General features: G+C 37.7%; 1 protein-coding gene across 1 annotated transcript in view; it reads right to left on the reverse strand.

Annotated features, from left to right (window-relative positions):
* Positions 1-5462: 5462 nt before the first annotated feature.
* Positions 5463-13184, reverse strand: part of LOC137031478 (complement C3-like) — a 52648-nt gene continuing 44926 nt past the window's right edge. Inside the window, exons 31-41 of the mRNA XM_067402455.1 lie at positions 10379-10438; positions 9971-10061; positions 9805-9853; positions 8707-8797; positions 8404-8493; positions 7631-7736; positions 7261-7350; positions 6877-6957; positions 6623-6706; positions 6337-6472; positions 5463-5768 (exon numbers count right to left, since the gene is read on the reverse strand). Coding sequence (XP_067258556.1) covers positions 5627-5768; positions 6337-6472; positions 6623-6706; positions 6877-6957; positions 7261-7350; positions 7631-7736; positions 8404-8493; positions 8707-8797; positions 9805-9853; positions 9971-10061; positions 10379-10438 — 1020 coding nt within the window. The 3' untranslated portion in view covers positions 5463-5626. The remainder of the gene's footprint in view (positions 5769-6336; positions 6473-6622; positions 6707-6876; positions 6958-7260; positions 7351-7630; positions 7737-8403; positions 8494-8706; positions 8798-9804; positions 9854-9970; positions 10062-10378; positions 10439-13184) is intronic.

Genomic DNA, 13184 nt, shown 5'->3' on the forward strand with positions numbered 1-13184 from the left:
GATCCAGATAAACAAATGGAAAAGATAATCAATAATAATGGTGATGGTTTTGTTTTCACATAATCGTTATTTGATCTGAACTCATTTAGAGCCCAATCTCTGAGTTAGAATAAATTATGAGCTGAATTGACTTAGTAATTTCTTTTATTCTCATATTTTATCTTGTTCTGTTTATGCGACTTTTTAGTAGCTTGTTTTCTAATGTTCAGAGTTGATCTGTTTATCAGAATATGTTGCTTGTCACCGTTGTTGAGATTCACAGGCTGATTCTTGATGTCTGTGTGTGCCTAAAAGTTTTTTTTTTTTTTTTTTTAAATCAGAACAACTTTTGAGAAATCCTTTAGATTGTATTGAGAAAGCTGATCTTCTGCTGTAGAATCACAGTTCTGCTGTAATCAATAATGTAAATCTAACTCAGAGATTGGGCTTTAAATGAGTTCAGATCAAATAATGATTATGTGAAAATATAACCAACACCACCTGATCATCTTTTCCATTTGTTTGTCTGGATGTTATAACTCAGTTAAAACAGCCCAAACTAAATTTTATTTAAAAAAAGTCAAGAAAAATTGTGATTTTCTCCTTTGGTGATTCTGCTTGTTATCATCAGGTGTCTTCAATAATGCTCAATCATCACTACCAATCACTTAATTATCCCATTAACTTAAACTTCATTGTTTATTTAACACTCTTATTTTTACACTTTAACACTCTTGAGTATGGTCTCACATGTACTCCCAGGAGAGTTAATTTAACACTGCAGTTTTTGCTGTGTACTTTTGTAACTCTGGAATATTAATACCAAAATAGTTCAAATGAGAGAATTAATACATACACTGTTAGACCTTGCTGTAGAAAAACAGCCAAATTCTGACAGTAACAAACCATTTTCCATTAAAACAGTAATATACTGTAGAAAATAATGCATTCTGGGTAATATTTGTCATTTTCGAGAAAATAGCCTACAGGAATATACTGTGAGTTAACATCGCTCAAAGAACTACAACTGACTTCAGCCACACTGAGTGTCAAACCAGTTTGACATTATTTCTTTCATACATGTACAGAAGTTCTTGTTGAGAATTAACAGATATGGATGTTGATGTTTTATTGAAAATAAAAATGTATTGAATTGTGCAGTCACCATCGTAGTGACCAGTGTCTGCTTTAGTTGAGCTCTTGATTCTTTTACACTAGCTTTCTCTGGCTGCTGTACTGAGTGTTTATAAAACATGTTTGATATGGCAGAAAAAGCTAATCAGGTGTTTTGGCTGTTGTAATGATGCTGTAATCATTTTGGACTTGCTTAAATCACTGACCTTTCTGTGTTTAGTCTAAATAATGTTGGAGCTGTTTTTTTTGTGTATGGTGTTTAACCCCTTAACTGTCACAGTCCCACTGGTCGGACGCCTCCCAACCAGCACACCCTTGTTTAGCACATGGTTTAGCCCAGATGAAATGAACACTACTCAGTGTGAACACTACAGGCTATTAAATGTAACACTGAATTGGTCTTGGAGTTAATGAGATAATTAGGTGATAACGAGCAGAATCACTGAAGAACAGAGAAACAACAAGAACTACGACTTCAGCCACAGCCTTCGATGAAATCAACTGAAGATAAAAAGACATTAAATCATTGAAGATCTGATTAAACATCTCCACAAGCAGCATTACCAGCTTCACTTATTACTAACCAGATTGACTTTATTTCTGACATACATCTACAGAAGCTCTTATTGAGAATTACCAGAGGTTTAGATGTTGATGATTTGTTGAAAATAATAGTTTTGTTTGATGTCACCATGATCGAGGTCAGTCGTTGCTTTAGTTAGGCAGTTTGTCTATTAACTTATTTAGTGTTAGTTTTTCTATGTTTGTTATAGCTGTTTGTTATGACAACATTGACAAGAGAAAATATGATCAGTTGCTTTATGATAAGAATATAACTGTCATGTAGTGGCTTTTTTCACTCATCTAATGGCTGAGCTTTATATGAATAAAATGTTAAGTTTGTGTTGACTTTTCTAGAAATACAATGATAAAACGGCTTTAGTCAGAAAAGCTGAATGATTTTTAAAACACATTGTACACTAAACACTTTAAAGCTCCAGCAAAGCTTCCTCACACACAGACATCTACAATCAGTGTATGAATCTCAACAATGGTGACATGCTTCATGCCACAATGCATTCTGGGTGCATCATGCAAAACTCATCCATGGACCCCAGAATGCATTGCAGCATTAAGCATGTCACCATTGTTGATATTCATACGCTGATTCTTGATGTATGTTTGTGAGGAAAGCTCACCGTAGATCAAAGTGTTTAATGTACAATCTGTTTTAAAACTCATTCAGATTTTCTGATTAAATCTGTGCTGGATCTTTACATGAATCACATTAAAACACAGTTAGTAAGATATTGCTCATATTAAACTCAGTTATAAGACCAGTAAATTAAGCCACTGCGCAGAGATTATAATCTTATCATGAATCAGTTACAGCATCTGATTGTGTTTTCTCTTGTTTTTCTTGCTATAACTAATTCAGTTACAGCAGCCAGAGAAATCCTGATATTATAATTATAATCCTGAATTATAAAAACAAGTCAAACTACTCAACTAAAGTAAACTCTTATCACCATGATGGTAACATAAAAACAATCAATAAAACATCAACAACATAAAAAACTCTCTCTTAATTCTCAATAAGAGCTTCTGTATATGGAGTTGTTTAATCATCTGCTGAGATCTGGAGAGATTTAATGTCTTCTTTTATCTTCAGTTGATTTCATCTAAGGCTGTGGCTGAAGTCAGTTGTAGTTCTAGTGTTTCAATTTTTTTTTTGTTCTTGTTTCTCTTTCTTTAGTTCATTCTTCTTGTTAACAGCAGCTATCTTCAATAATTCTCAATCATCACTCAATTAATTACTTAATTATCTCATTAAATCCAACACTGATTCAGTGATACATTTAACAGCCTGTAGTGTGCACTCTGAACAATGTTCATTTCATCTGGGCTAAACCATGTGGGCCCTACATGGGTGTGCTGGCTGAGAGGCGTCCCACCAGCGGGATCGTGACAGTTAAGAGGTTAAAAATAAACTCTTTTTAGCTGATTGTTGTTGGTGCTCATGCTGTAGTTTCACAGTGGTGATAATGTAAAAATTAGTCTGTTAATAATGTAACAATGGATAAAACATTGTATGAATTCAGTGAATCAAGAGACTATGTGATGGTGTTGCATCCCAGGATGTATATCGTTCATTGTTTTGTAATTTTGTGAATGTGCATGTGACACTGTTTCTCTGATGCCCAACAGCCTGCTGGAAAGTGTAGTTTTTTTCCCCTATTTCCTCTGTTCCTCCCTGTCCTCTTGCAGGAGCCCAATTGATGCCACCTGTTCCTCGTTAGAGTATGGAGAGGAGCTTGTATTTACACAGAGGGAGCTGACTTTTCCCCAGAGAGAGTGTGGCCTGTCTTCCCTCCCAGAACTTTTGTTGTCTTTGCTGCTGTGAAAGCTTCTTTAAGAGAAACCTGTTGTATTTGCTGATGTGGCAGTGTGTAATCACCCCATCATCATTGTTGCAGACGCAGTAGGGAGGTGGGTGCCTTTTGTTTTTACTAACCCCTGTTTTCCCCTGTTTTTGGTTAGTAAGGCAGTCAGGTAAGAGATTTGTTGTTTATTTGATATTTTTGTTTGATAGGTTATTTAGACTCCCTTACTCCAGTTAGCCTACTCCTTTTGTTTGTTATTTTGGCTTGAACCCCCTCCTGAAGCTAGAAGCGCCTTGTTGTCTATCATTACTTATTTGAGTTTCTCTATTGTTTTGCCTTATCCCTGTTTGTTACAAGAGACTTTACATTAAATAAACCTTTGAAGAGTTATTTTGTGTTTGTGTGAGTTCTGGGAGTGCTGACTGAGTCAACTCTCTCTCTCATTTTTGCCCTGTGTTTTAAAAGGGGTCTTTATTTCTATATGTTACTCTCCCACCACCCCTAGACAAAAGGAGGATGTAACAGATGGTTATGTTTTCACCAACACATAACTATTAGCTCTTAAATGTGGAGAAAAAATTGTTATTTCTGTCATAACAAATGTGACTTGCGAAAGTAGTTTAATCAGCCAGAGGAAAGAAAAGAAAAACTGATGTGTGAAAAGTCATGGGTCAAGAGCTCAACTAAAGCAAACACTGATCGCATCAATGGTGACATCAAACTTCTGTCAATTCTCAATAAGATCTTCTGTAGAAATAAAGTTAATCTGGTCAGTAATAAGTGTAATAATGTGTAATGGCTGGAAGACAGTTGTAGTTCTGCTTGTAGTTGAAGTTTCTGCTCATTTTTTTTCTGTTCTTGTTCCTCTTTTCAGTGGGTCTGCTTGTTAACAGCAGGTGTTCATCATTAATGCTCAATCATCACTTAAATAACTTAATTATCTCATTGCAACAGAGCCTCAATGTTACTTTTACTCTGTAGTGTGGACACTAGAGGATGTTCCTGTGGGGTTGAAAGGGTTAAAGGTGTAAGATTAAAAAGACACACCCACAAAATGTATTTTAACAGTTACAAACTGTAAGTTAAAATGGTTATATACTGGCAACACTGTTGCAAATTAAACGAGGTAACAAGTTTTAATTTAGTGCATGGTATCTTTACAGTAACATACTGTAGATTACAGTAAATAACTGTATAATCAATAGTAAATTATACTGTAAAAAAGCCTGGCAAGGTCTAACAGTGTAGAATAAAGCCTATAAAAGGAAAGTCATGAGATGGGAAATGTATAAACATGTATCCAATTTTCCCAAGTGGTTATATAAAGAATTCATAGGATTAAGAGAGTTTATTTGTCCGTCTCAGAAAGAATGAGTCACTTGTCTCTACAACATTCTTTCTGATCGTAAAAGTACCATGCATCTGTAACAGGACACCTAGTTCTGCCTGTATGTTAGCTACATTTGGGATGCTGGTTGCAGTTTTAGGGGGATGGGTTCACAGAACTTTGATAGAGTGAGTTTATGGGTAATTCATTAAATATAATGAATAATTGTGTGCCTGATTTGTCCAGATGCTACACTGCGATTGAAAAATGCTTCACAAATCGGAGAAAAATTAGTTTCCCCTGTAAAGTCTAGCTACACATAGACGCAACACTAGTTCCATATCTAAGAGAACCAAGGTTACGTTAGCAACCGAGTGCGTTTTGTTGGCTATATAAATGGTACACTGGTACAGAGTATAAATCTGCCAGGATCACTTCATAAAGGCAGTTGAGCTCTGAAGTATTTAGAATGCCCATTTACAATGCCCAGTCCAAAAAGTACTGTAATGTCTTTTATGATTATTATACTGAGACACAATTTTAAAATATCACACAAAACAAGTGATAGTTTTGGATTTGTAATTCAGAGTGACAAAAGAATGGATGTTTTTTGCCAGGCACTGAATAATTGGAGTCCATTTGGACCAATTGGAGAACATTTTTGTTTTTTTCTTCATTTTTTATTCAGTCAGTGTGTTCTTTATAAAATTACAACAAGTATTTTGGACAAAACAATATTATGATGATTTACTGAAAGTTTGCAAGGGATGTTTACATTTTTTTGTGATAAACAAATGTATAATTATGTAGCACATCCTTCTTTGAGGAGGCTATTCTCGAGTTCAGAGATGCCGATGTATTGATCCCTGTATTTTTTATTTTGGCTTTCCTCTCTTGTGGGCCAGTATTCAACCCAGGTCTGCTCTCCAAAGATGTACTGCAGACTAAAAAACAAAAAAGTGAAGACATAAAAAGACTTGGCTACACATGAATAATTTCCAGTATAATGGTCAATGACAAATAACGATGTCCAAGGTGGTAAAAAACATTGCATTAATGTTGGTTTCATACATTTTTGAAAAACATTTTTACCATTTTATAACAAATATTTTTCTCAGATTTTCTCAGAATGACTAAATTTCCATAAACATTTTCAGTGTCAAATGGATTTCCTGCACGATGGTTATGCCATTAAAATTCCATACAAATAATTTCAGCTTTTTTCTCCAGTTTCTAGACAGTTACACCACATAAGACAATTTTTGACTTAAAGCCTCACAAAAATCATTAAAATGAAATCAGAAATGTTGTTCATTATTTATGTGTATCCAAGCAATTTTTATATATATTATATTTCATAATGCGTCTTTTAAATAACACAAAACTTTGAATAAATTTGAACAAAATTGGAGCATCATATCACTGAGCAGTTAACAACATACATTGTACATACTTTAAATACAAAATGCTCAGGCAAATGCTGTTATTTACAGACACATAGTGGACACTTACCTCCCTCCTAGCTTTGGCAGGTCAGTGGATTTGCCCATAATGAGGTATGACTTGTCTTTAACCAATCCCAAATCTTCCCTGCAACTGGGACGAGCCAAAAATGGTCTGACTTTCCCTTCAACATCCTCATCAGTGCCTACAGGACAGAACAGTGTTTAGGAAACACTTTCATTATGCAATGTAGCCTCATGTTGAACATGTGTTTGAGAGGAGAAACATCATTTAACTGGAATCAGACACATTTCAAATGCATTTCATGATCAGTGGAGAAAGTATTGAACCGTACCTTCTTTCAGCACCAGGTCCACCTTCAAGTGATAGATGTCAGAGTCCTGTGCCAGATCCATCCCCACCACTGAGACTTTATAAACTGTCAAATATACATGTTATATTGTTATCTACATGTAGAGCTGTAAGGCTCAGGTCAAACTTTTCAAAATTGCATTTATACAACATGAGAATGTGTAAATAATGAATCTTAATTTCTTGAAGTATGACATTCATGAGCATGAATTAACACAGATAATTGAATGCATTCACCATAATCCATGCCAGCTTCACAGGCTTTAACCAAACGCTCATCCTCGTCGACGCCATTTTTCTTCTGGAAACTGCAGTTTTCTGTGTTAAGAGAATTTGACAGTTCATCAGTTGTTGTTTTTCCCCCCTCATTCAAATTCAACAGTAAATCATTACTGAACGTTAAAATTTTTCAGAGGGTTAAATCTAGATGTGAAGGAGAAGATTTCACTCCAACCTCAGGAGTCTGTTCAGGCCTGTTTTAAGTACTAAATTTAGTACTAAATCTGACACTTTGACTAACAGTACAAGTGGACAGAGTTTAAAATACAATGCTACAATGCAGGAACAGTGTAAAGAGATCATATCCTGAAGCAGTGTTCTTATGTGTGTTTGTGATAATACCTTCTGCACACTGGCACAGGTCTCCCTTACACAGTCTGTATATAACAGCCTCTTTCCGTTCAGGGTGGAAGTACTTTGTACAGCGTGCATCTGAAAAAGAAGAAAAAAAACATACATGGGTTTAATTAATTTCATGATATGCAAATGCAAATTTTGAGCTGGTGTGAATTATTTTCTGGAAAATACAGTGATAGGTTACAATATTTTCTGAGAAAAGCTCCCAAATGAAGATTATTCAAAAGAATTATTGCGGCAGATGACTAAATTATTGGACAGACTTTGGAACTGAAAAATTAAGTTAATTTGAGAGCTCCAGTTTAATTAAATAAAAGTATATGTATGCGTTAATTCACGTGCACCAAAAACTTACTGGGTGAGTAATATTCATATATTGTGACTGCAGCAGGTTGAAGCAGACCCACATCAAGAATCTTGTGCATTCTGAAGGCAATTCTTTGTGATTCTTTACGCAAAACCTAAAAATACAGAAACCAAAGCAAATGTATGATATTACATATATTGTACAGTGAAGCTGTGTACAATATTTGGGTTAGATAGTTTTAACATAAATTAATAAACTGAATGTGATTAATATTTGTCAGTTATACACAAATGAAACAGGTAAGATTCATGTAATAGTACAGCAAAATGTCCATGTTAAATTAACACTGCCTAGTGTTCATGTGTGTGCACACTACAGAGTTAATGTACCATTGAAGCAGTGTTGAAGTTAATGAGATCATTAAGTGAGCAGTGCTAATTTATCATGGGCATTTTGCTGTGCAATATTACATACATCTTACCTGTTTCATTTATGTATAACTGACAGATATTAATCACATTCGGTTTATTAATTTATGTTAAAACTGTGTAACTCAAATTGATGAAAATTTTATATGCAATGCAAATCTTATTTTATATGCAAATCTTATTATTATTATTTTTTTTTTTTTGTAAACATTGAAAAAGAACCACATGATCATGCAGTTATTGGATATTAATGAGCACTTTGGAACATCTGTCAGCCAATCAGAATCAAGAATTCAACAATACCTTATAGACATATAAAGCAAAGTTCATGTTTTCCAGCAGGACAAAAGAAAATGAGATGAAATGATCAGTCAACTCAGTCTGGTGAAATACCTTATCTAAGTAGAGGATGAGGGATCCTCGCTCTGACAGCACTTTGTCCATCTCAAATTTCTGAATGTATCTCTCCTTCCCTGTGGACAACTGAGGACAAGAAAACAAGAAGTAAAAATCAATACATGATATGATCAAAATGTCTGTAGATGTTTATTAGATTCCTCTTCTATTTACATTTATGCTATTAGAACTGAGACGCTCCACAAGGCTTGTGAGTTTTTGTTTCTAGAATGGAATAATTATTCATTGCTAAATACTGTAAATGTGAGGTAACACTGCATCAGTTTATCATCATGATACCTCTACAAGATCTCTGCTTTCCACTGTAAATCCCGTCGGTATGCCAATGTCCAGAATAGTCATGGTGGCATCGGTTTCATCTCTTTTGTAGCTGTAAAAATAGACAGATCAAGAGCAGATTTTATTAACAGGTTTTGTAGGTCTTCAGGTTTGTTTCATCTACTGATTCTGCGTTTAAGGCTGTTTTCACACTAGAGCTCTTGGTGCGAATCCGAGTCCATTTGATGCCAGAATTATTATATTGTAGCATAACGCAGAGCTGCTTGTCTCTGAATGATCTGTCTTTGAAGAACAAGTTGCATCTGCATTATGGGAAAATGTGGCACAGGATCAAACAAACCAAGTGTGAAAACAGCCTAAATGAGCACATGCTGATTAATTACAAATAAAAATAGTTTCTTGACATAAAAATTAACATATTAGGAAATTTTGGTTATTTTAAGGTGTCTTTGTTACACTGTAAGTATCAATGTAAGTACTGAGTAATATAAATTAACTACATGAACTCACTATAGGGTCAAGAGTAGGGTTTATTTTGGTTTGGGTCAGGGTTAAGGCTAATTTATACTATAGGCTATGCGTCTGATTTCATTCATACTTCTGCAGACCACTAGTAGGCAGTGTCCATGGTCATGTTGAGTATCAAGGAGGCAAAAGCCGAAGAAGAAGCAGCTTGTCATGTACGTTGTCAGAGAAGCTTACAAATAGAAGCGGCAGAGATGCAGCAAACAGGTAACGATTTTTGTTGCAGTTTGACTTCATGTGTCCCCTGAAACAGCATTTTTTCATTCCTATGGAAGTTGAAAACGCTCGCTCTTCTCCGATTGCTCCACGACAGTTTTTTAACCTGGGGGAGGGGTTCTATCAGACCAATCGCAGTGCTTGAGGTCCACGTGGAATTGACGCGTTGTTACATTTTGGAAAAAGTGCACATCAGGTTATGTGTGCTACACACAGTACACTCGACACAGAAGTATAAATCAGCCTTTAGTTGCTTGTAATTATGCATAATTTATAGTTATTAATATAGTAACTTCATGTAACACATGTAACAATGACACTGTGAAATAAAGTGTTACTGGAAATTGGTTCACGTACAAGAAATCCATAGTGAGCTTGTAAGTTTCAAGGGCTCCTTGTTGTTTTGCTAAAGTGAAAAAAAAAAGATAATTAAAATAAAACAACAACACACATTTGGGTATCTTGCAGATTTCATTTTAGCTCTGAATGTATGGAAAGTCCATGAACTCTTTGTCAATCTTACTTTCAGAGTCTTTTTCCATTTTAACAGTCAGATCAAAGAATGTACAGTCAGACTTCTTCTCAACAGGTCTGGCGTAGTATAGCGTCAAAACCTGAAAATGACAAAGTATTTTATCTATCCTATAGAAAACAATTGTAGAATTAGTTTGCTTACTATAAAAGCCAGAAGTGTTTTGAGGCCTTATGGCCTGTGATTACAAGGGTCAGATGTATCTGAGAGGTTATTTTGGCCACTAAGCATATTTTAAGCATATTAACCATCTGGGACCTAGAGATTAGACTCTGAGAGTTTTCTTTGAGACCAAAACTGAAGGAACATCGAATTTGCCATAACATAATCAGCAGATCAGATGTTTATACCCTTGTTTTAATCTCGCTGTTGACCGTAAAAACACTCATGAACACTCACAGAGAGAGTGGCTGATCCAGTTCCTCTAGCCGTCACATTGAAGTCCTTGTTTATGTCCACCTGTTGAGTGAATATCATCAGAATAATCAAATCCATGATGTAACAAAGATACCTGAGGTCTTTATTGGAGAGGCTGCTCACTGCAGAGCTCCCCCTCTCTGAACATGGGTAGAGCTTCCGAGATAGCAACATTGTGTCTGCCCAGATCCGGCCCACATCTGGCACAAGTTGCATGACGATCTGGCCCACATGCTGCAATGAATTACGGTTCTTGTGTGGGCCACTTCTGCTGTCATCTCAGCCTTAATAAGCTGTTAACAAGCAAAAGCACTAAAGGAAAGGAAAGAACAGACCAGAAAAAGAGACGAGCAGAAACACAAGAACTACAACTGACTTCAGCCACAGCCTTCGATGAAATCAACTGAAGATAAAAGACATTAAATCTCTCAAGATCTGATCAAACAACTCCACAAACAGCATTACCAGCTTCACTTATTACTAACCAGATTGACTTTATTTCTGACACACATTTACAAAGGTTGTTATTGAGAATTACCAGAGGATTAGATGTTGATGATTTGTTGAAAATAATAATATTGTTTGATGTCACCGTGATCGAGGGCAGTCTTTGCTTTAGTTAGGCAGTTTTACTCTTGACTTTTTTAGTGTTATTTTTTCTATGGCTGTTGTAGCTGTTTGTTATGGCAATAATGACAAGAGAAAATATGATCAGCTGCTTTATGATAAGAATATAATCATCACGTAGTGGCTTAATTCACTGATCTAATGACTGAGCGTTATATGAATAAAATATTAAGTTTGTGTTGAACCTCTTCTAGAAATACAATGATAAAACGTCTTGGGTTACGAGTGTAACCCTTGTTCCCTGAGTAAGGGAACGAGACGCTACGTCAATGACGTGATGGGAATCCTCTGCATTTTTGTGTTCGTGAAGCACTATTGTATCCAACCAATGAGAGAACGTGACGTCAGAGGCGGGCGACGTCGCGGACCGGAACCTATAAAGCATGCCCAGAAACAAAGAACGCTAGCTTCTGTGATATGTCTGAAGTAAGCGCTCCAGGCATGCTGGAGGTACGGCAACGTGACGTAGCGTCTCGTTTCCTTACTCAGGGAACAAGGGTTACACTCGTAACCCAAGACGTTCCCTTTCGTGGGAACTATCGACGCTACGTCAATGACGTGATGGGAACGCTGTCCCCACTACGCCGTGCCTCTGAGTGCCTGGCTGCTATCTTGTAACACCAAAGCACCCGGAGTACTACTCACATTAAGATTATAAAATCTGATGAAGGTGTGCTGGGATGACCATCCAGCAGCACCACAAATATCCGCCAAGGAAACTCCTGACATGTGAGCTCTTGAAGCAGCCATACCTCTAGTTGAGTGTGCCCTAACATCCAAGGGGCATGGACGCCCCAGAGCTTTATACGATAATGAGATGGCCTCAACCACCCATTTACTCATCCTCTGCTTGGACGCTGGGCCCCCTCGATTCGGGGACCCATAACATACAAATAGTTGGTCTGATTTTCTCCACAGGGCAGCTCTGTGAACATAAGCGTCCAACGCCCTCACAGGACACAGCAGATTAAGTTTTTCCTGATCCGGATCAGTAAACGGAGGGGGATAAAAAGCCTCCAGAACGATAGGACCTGGGACCCTAGTGGGGACCTTAGGAATGTAACCAGGCCTTGTATGTAGAAAGGCCTTAACCATCCCTGGTGCAAACTCTAAACATGATGGTGAAACCGAAAGAGCTTGAAGGTCACCTATCCTTTTCAAGGATGAGATGGCCAGTAAAAACACAGTCTTCAATGTGAGCATTTTATCTGACACATCTTCCAAAGGTTCAAAGGGCGCCTCAGCCAACCCTTGTAACACGATGGCTAAGTCCCAGGTCAGAGATTTTGGGCGTACTGAAGGCCTGAGCCTCAGTGCGCCACGAAGGAAGCGAACAACTAAGGGGTCTCGACCTACCGAGACACCACCCATAGGAACATGATAGGCTGAAATCGCAGCCACATACACTTTTAATGTGGAGTGAGTTAAGCCTTCTGAAAGCTTTTCTTGGAGGAATTGAAGCACATAGCTGACAGATGAGTGGACCGGGTCCACCCTATGATGGCTACACCATGTAGCGAAAACCTTCCACTTATACATATAAAGCTTCCTTGTAGATGGAGCTCTGGACTGAAGGATGGTCTCCACAACCTCGGTTGGGAGACCAGATTCTATGAGCCTTGCCCCCTCAGGGGCCAGGCCCACAGTTTCCACATTTCTGGACGGGGATGTAAAACCATGCCGTCCGCTTGGGACAGGAGATCCTGTCTGACTGGAAGCTCCAGAGGAGAGCCGTGAAGAAGCGAAACTAGGTCCGCAAACCATATTCTTGTTGGCCAGAAAGGAGCCACCAATATCAGGTTTACCCCTTCCTGACGGACTTTGTCCAGAACTCCCGGGAGCAGAGAGACTGGGGGAAAAGCATACAGACGTCGCCTCGGCCACGTCTGTATCATGGCATCCAACCCCAGAGGAGCTGGGTGCCTCAGAGAGTACCACAGAGGGCATTGAGTTGACTCCTCTGTGGCAAAGAGATCGACTTCCGCTCGACCGAATGTTTTCCATATGAGCTCCACTGCCTCTGAGTGAAGCTTCCATTCCCCCGGACTCGCGCTCTGCCTCGACAGAGCGTCCGCCCCCATATTCAAATACCCCGGAATATACGACGCCTTTAGCGAGAGTAATTTCCCCTGGGTCCACAGGAGAATGTGACTGACCAGTT

This window comes from Chanodichthys erythropterus, chromosome 12 (genome assembly GCF_024489055.1).
Source record: "Chanodichthys erythropterus isolate Z2021 chromosome 12, ASM2448905v1, whole genome shotgun sequence".
Classification (NCBI taxonomy): domain Eukaryota; kingdom Metazoa; phylum Chordata; class Actinopteri; order Cypriniformes; family Xenocyprididae; genus Chanodichthys; species Chanodichthys erythropterus.